Below are 6,413 nucleotides of genomic sequence, written 5' to 3'. Positions count from 1 at the left end.
TGCTTATCAAAGCATGTCATTAATAAAATAGATCAACACAAAATGTTTGATGATATGAAGAAAGTAGAGTCCCAAAGAATGCGTCTCACAACCTTAGAGAAAATAAATGAAATAGAAACCCAGAACTGCTTCACCAAACTATGAGTGATGATTTATTGAACGCCCCAAGAGGAAGTAAAAAGCTACATTTGCATCATTTCTGTATTTGATCAGCCATTGTTTACCTGGCTTGTTCTTAGGCTGCCCTAGATTCTGTACTGGCTTCCCTTTAGGCTTTTTCATAAACAAATAACTGGAAATGTCTCTAAGGAGGGGAGAGACCAGTTCCTCGTTGCAGCTGGTAGCAAGCTTGCTTTCACTTAGCCGGGAGGGCGCATTGTTAACAGGTGTGGAACTGGTTGCTCTGAGCCCTCCTCCGGTAGCTCACTCTGGTTCTTCAGGCTCTGAGGAGCCTCAGGACCCATCTGGGTGCAGTTGGGACAGACCGTCTCACAGGTATTAAAGGTAACATTCAGCTGCTTTCTGTGTTTCTCTCTTGCACTTTCCTTTTGTCCTGTTGCTATCAGGTTAGCTTGTTTTGCTGATCTCCCCAGGTCTCATTAGAATTAGTGAATCATTAACCTATAATGGTTTCATTTCTAGTACAGTGAGATGGCTTCCCTAACAGTGTGGGTGGCTGTTTGCTGGATTCTCAAGGCTTGGAAGGTCAAAGGCTGGTGAATTTTCTTTATGATGGTCATGTATTAATTACCTCTTTTAAACATAAAGGAGAAGAGTTAGCATGAATGGATGGACTGTTAACTTTTGATTCTACCAGACCCACTGGGTGTAGTCATTGAGGGAAAGCTTCCCAGGAGCCTTGGCCATTATCTCATTTAATTTCTACAACAGGCCTGTGAGGGAGGTTCTTTGATGACCTCTTGGTAAATGCTGCAGAGAGGTTGGCAGAGGAGAAGTGGCTTGTCCTAGGTCACACAGCCAGTTGGCGGTGATACTGGAAGAGAAACCAGATCCATTTACTCTTGAGCTCTTCCTGCCTCTCTGCAAACCACCTCCCAAAGCCCTGCTGTTTTTAAAGTTTCAGCATTTCTGCAGTGCATCATGTCAGCAGTTACTATTGCCTGGGTTCCAATATTTAAGACAGTGGCTAATAAATAATACTTACCGATGTGAATCCTATTGGCCGTAAGTAGTTTTCTACCAGCAGCTACACCCCTGTGTCCGAACGACTACAAAGGAAACCCAAAGCTGTATCCTAACTCCTCAAAAGAGGAGAGGAAAAGGCCAAAAGGACAGAGGGGAAACCCAAAGACTAAGAAATCTGATCTAACTATTATGCAAGTGCCTAAGCAAATATACTGAATTCCTTTAACATTGTTGCTGCCTAGAACTTGACAGTCTTCTAAAGGAGAAAAATAATAGAATGGCCCTGATTGTATGTATGTGTGAAAGTACCTATTGATTCGAAATTAGCTGGGTATGGTGGTAAGCATCTATAGTCCCAGCTACGCAGGAGCACTGCAGCGTGAGGATTCTGTGAGGCTAGGAGTTTGAGGTTACAGTACACTGTGATCACGCCACTGCACTCAGCCTGAGCGACACAGCCAGTCTCCATCTCTAAAAAGAAAACAAAAAAGAAACAAAGTACCTATAGATTTGATGAGGAACTGGCCTCTCCATGTAGCAATACTGTACCTTATTTTATCAATAGTTAGGAGGGACCATTTCATGCCTCTTCAACAATGTTAGTATCAACCTTCAAAGCAGCATCCAGGAATTACCAATCTACAACCAAAAATAATACAATCTCACCTTAACTGAAAGTAAGTTTCCTAAACTGGCATTGCCTTCTTTCCTCCACTCTGCAAAAAAGGGTACCTCATGCATTTTGAGCCCTCAGCTCAAAATAAAGCAAACCCAACATTAGGAATTTTAGATTTCTTTTGTGAATAAGAGTTGAATTGACTTTAGTTTGCATCTAAGTAGTTCCTCAAACAACTCACCAGTCTAAAATCCAGTACCTGTGGGTTTCATTTGGCCTTTAAAAAAATTTTTTATAGAGATGGGGTCTCACTATGTTGCCCAGGCTGGTCCTGAACTTCTAGGGTCAAGTGATCCTCCCACCTTCACCTCCCAAAGTGCTTGGATTACAGGCATGAGCCTCTGTGCCTGGACTTATTTGACCTTAAACAAGATAAGACTCAGGGAGCAAAATAATAGATCACAAAATCCCCAAAATCAATGTCAAGTCACAACATTGTTATGACAATGTTAAAACACTGAGCTCCTCCTCTACTGATGGGAATAGATCTAACAGCCTATTAATTATCTATTCACAAGGTTGTTGAACTTCTATGCCTGACACAGATTAAAAGAAACAAAGAGGAGAGAGTGGTTGCCATAGGCAAGTACACAAAACATAGTGAGAAGTAAGGAATAAAAATTAGGGAGTACATCAGTGTGGGGTCATTTGGTGTGGGAGTGAATATTCAGAGGCTGTAAAAACCTGCAACAATTATTGTATTCTCCACAGAACTAGAGTAAACATAGTAGTAATCACTGTATTTTGGCAAAGTACTGGAATGATAGTCAACAGAATGAGGCCAGGTAATGAGGAAAAGGTTTATTGGTTTTCAGCCTTCTCTATATCAAGTTAAAGAAACAGATAATATACTCTAGAAAAGTTCTACTAAAAAGTATTGTCCTTGCAATTAAAAATTATAAGAAGTAAATTATTAGCCATTCTTACATTTTGGCAATCCAAATGTGGCCAAAGGGTTTCAGATTGCTGAGTTCTGCTTTAGAATGATAAACTTACTAAAACTATTATTGATGATCTTAGAATATACGGTCAACTACTAATGTTCCATCCACAAACAATCCACGCACAGTCTGAAGCCACCTTCCACGCCATCTGGGGCCAGGGAAGGTGGGTCTCTTGCCCGTCCCACAGTCCCACGCCTGGTCTGTAAATCATCAAGCATCAACTCTCATGCCATAGGGGATGTGTAAGGATTGATGTTCTCCCACACATGCCTTCTTCATGTGGGAAAGTACAGAATAACGAAACTGCAGTAAGCCACTCCCATGAATCAAGTTGTGAAATAGAAGGGTCAGCTTTTCTTGAGCATAGGAAGAGATAATTCGGCATGCGTGGATCGCAAAAAACACCTCCAGTCACGAACAGTAGGGTACCTGGTGACATCTGGGTTTTTCTTTTCAAACTTGCAAGTCATTTTTCCGAAATGTAAAGATTGATAGAATCTAAGATAAAAGACATTGCCAGATACTTTACATCAGTTACCTTCAAAGCCTGTCTCATTCTGTAATTTAAACCTTGAGGGAAGGAACCTTGTTTTCCTTGTTCTTGCATCCTCGGAATGTACCAAAGTATGTACTTTCACACGTAAATGCAGATGATAGGAGGGTTTAATGTATATTTGATTCTCTTAAACTGGAATAATCACAAGGAGAGGAGCTATGTGGTTTCTGGGAAGTATCTTAAGTGATCAAAGTTTTTAAAGGCTTTTTTGTTTGAACCTAGAAGGAATTTTAAGTAGACAGTAAACAGATTTCAATACGCTGTTTAGATGAGAATGCTGGAGTCTTATATATTAATTACCTTCTGAAGGTAAAGGATGCTGATGCGAACTGAGCTCTATCTCCTATGAAGAATTAAAAGTTTTCCTTTGAAATTTTAGAACTTTTTTTCTCACTGCAGTCTCCCTCAATTGCTACAGATTCCACAGCCTGCTCTTCCTCACTAAAGATGCAGCAACCTGCTTGACATTCTCCTCTGGAAAAGGAAAAGAACTACTAGAGGAAGTGTGGCACTTGGATGCAGAAATTGAGCACCCTCCATGTGATCCAGAGAACAGTAACTCAGACGTCTTCTGGAACCTTCTACCCACGGTAGAACCTCTTAGCTTTATGGAGAAAACAGAGTCATTCTGTCTAGAGGTGCCACCCCAAGACTGCGGAGCCTCTCCTCGGCCCCCGCTGAGGAGCCTGCCAAAGCAGCACTGTGAGAACCAGGGGAGCCTCCTCCAGTTTGACCGGCAAGCCCCAGGCCGCATCTCCACCTCGCCCACTTTGAGGAGATTAAGGACCCGTGGCTGTGGGACTTGGCACTCACTGTCTCAGCAGGATGCCTTGCAGGTGCCCACCTGGGGAAGCTGGAGAGAGCCTGCGGGCTCCCTACGTTACCTTTCCAAGAGCCTGCCGGGAAGCCCAAAGGATTCTTCGTACTTGCTGTCACCCTTGAGACTCCACTCAAGATTGACCTCTGAACCTGAAAGGGCCCTGAATGCAGCTGACTCACGGGAGCCCCAAACCCAGCCCACTGACAAGTGTCTCCCTCCTGAGCTTCAGCCTGTCAGTGAAGAGTCCCTTCACCAGGCCTCTCTTCTGCTGCAAGAAGACCCCTTCCTGTCCAGCCCCACCCCACAACGCCCTAGTCCTCAGGTAACACAGCTCTAAGCCTCCGGCCTCTCAGTTGGCGAAACACAAAGCAAAATAGATCTCAGAGTTGCGTCGCTCCCCCAAGGGCCAGTAGATCCTAAAAAGGAGACAGCACAGGAAGTCACACTGAGGGGACACATTCTCTTCAGGAAGCATTGGCTCTTAAGTAAAAGGAGGGCAGCAATTTGGGGAAGAAAGAAAATGATCTCGCTCACTTCCTTCTGTCCTTGGAGGCACTTTAAGAAAGGATGCACCAAGTCCAGGCTTACTGATGGTCTGTCAGGTACCCGAGAGCAATGGGGGCCCTCTTGCAAATGCACACTATTTAAAGACAATGTGGTGTCACTGATTTAAAAGGGGAGAAAGAGCCAGTTATTCAAATTTGCAATCCCACCAAAATGTAAAACATGTTTTAACTAGGAGGGCTCATTGTTTCTCCTTTCAACATGTTTGCTTTGGAGTTCGGGATGGGTTTGAATAAGACTAAAACATATTCTTAAAATTTATTTCAGGGAGAAGAATTGCACCCATCCAGGTGAGTATGCATTTATTTTCTCCGGTGCTATGACATCTGTTGACTATTTACTATTAGATTTTTATTTCTGCCCTGACGTAACAAAGCTGACGGTATATTAACCAATACACTTTGTTTTACAGCACTCAAGTCACTCTTCACATTTATAGGTGCAAGAGTTTTCATTTCAAGAGTCTCCCTTTAAGAGCACAGCATTTGGGGGCAGGATACAATGCCATATGCAGTCATAGTTTTCATTTTGAATTGTCAATGTCTTGGCCCTGTGGCTTAATTAACATCCACTTAGTAATACGTTTTGTCTGGTAGAGAAAATAGAAAGGCCAGAGATACTCAACAGCTTTTCACAGAGAAATTTAGAGGACAAAAAATTAAAGGAACAAGATGTCTTGATTACATCTAGGGTGACCTTTAAAATAACCTGTTGTGACAGACTGTGCCCTTATCCAGAATGAAGTAGTCTGTGTCATTTCCGAAACCAGCTCTGAACTTTCAGCATGGCCCCTTGGTTGTAGCAATGGATCTGCCATCCCTGACAGGGATGAAGAGTTTCTGTAGCAGCAAGGGAAAGGTCCATGCCCAATTTTATCTTCCTGACTTGCGGGATTGGCAGGAAAGCCCTCATTTCATTTGAAAAGTCACAGAGGATTTTTTTGGAGAAATAGCTGCCGTTTTATTACTGGGCCTCAATCTTCAAGCAATAGTTTAATGTTCATAGCAGTAAGGATAACATCCATGTAAACGTTCTTTGTTGATTTTAATCCGCCTTGGCCTAAATGTATCAACAAAGGTAGAAGATACTTACCAAGCAGTAGGAAAATGCAAATTGTTATGTTTGTGTATCAGTTAGCCATTACTAGATAAAAAAACCACTTAAAGTAACAGACAGTTACTGTTTCTTATAAATCTCTGTGTTCCCTGGGGGTGAGTTTCTCTATGCTGGGTTTAGCTGAGCAGTTCCACTCCAAATGTTCCTTAACCTGCTCATGGGATCAAAGGGCTCCCATGGGTTCATGGGATCAATAGAGCATATTCTTTATACAGTGAAGAAAGAGGTTCAAGAGGACAAGTAGAAACATGTAAGGCCTCTTGGAGCCTGGGCTCTGAATCTGATCTAATTTTATTGACCAAAGCAAGTCACTCAGTTGAACTCAGGGTCAGGGAATTACATGTTACCAACAGTGGGAGAGCATTGAAATGTTACATGGCAATGTGTAGGGATGTCAGGATTAGGGAAGAGTGGGGATGTTAGTGTAAATCTTCCATACATGTGAAACAGAATAAAGCTCTAAGATGAGATCTAGTTCAGTTGTGTCAAAGAAAGTGAAAAAGGGTAGTCTTAGGAAAAAAAAGTGATGTTTAGAGTCGAATTATTTTAATAAGATGTTGATAAATTTTATTCCTTGTCCTGAGAGCAGTG

The 6,413-nt window shown here is 42.3% G+C and overlaps 1 protein-coding gene across 1 annotated transcript; it reads left to right on the top strand.

Moving 5' to 3' along the window:
• Positions 1-211: 211 nt before the first annotated feature.
• Positions 212-5,877, top strand: LOC105548930 (chromosome unknown open reading frame, human C12orf74). Its single transcript, XM_011993181.1, has 2 exons — positions 212-495; positions 3,770-5,877. Exon 2 carries the CDS (start codon positions 3,931-3,933, stop codon positions 4,477-4,479), a length of 549 nt encoding a protein of 182 aa, XP_011848571.1. The 5' UTR covers positions 212-495; positions 3,770-3,930; the 3' UTR covers positions 4,480-5,877.
• The last annotated feature ends 536 nt before the right edge of the window (positions 5,878-6,413 follow it).

This window comes from Mandrillus leucophaeus, unplaced genomic scaffold (genome assembly GCF_000951045.1).
Source record: "Mandrillus leucophaeus isolate KB7577 unplaced genomic scaffold, Mleu.le_1.0 Scaffold427, whole genome shotgun sequence".
NCBI classification, from domain to species: domain Eukaryota; kingdom Metazoa; phylum Chordata; class Mammalia; order Primates; family Cercopithecidae; genus Mandrillus; species Mandrillus leucophaeus.
The sequence above is the reverse complement of the archived record's forward strand: the minus strand, read 5'-3'. Positions and strand labels throughout refer to the sequence as shown.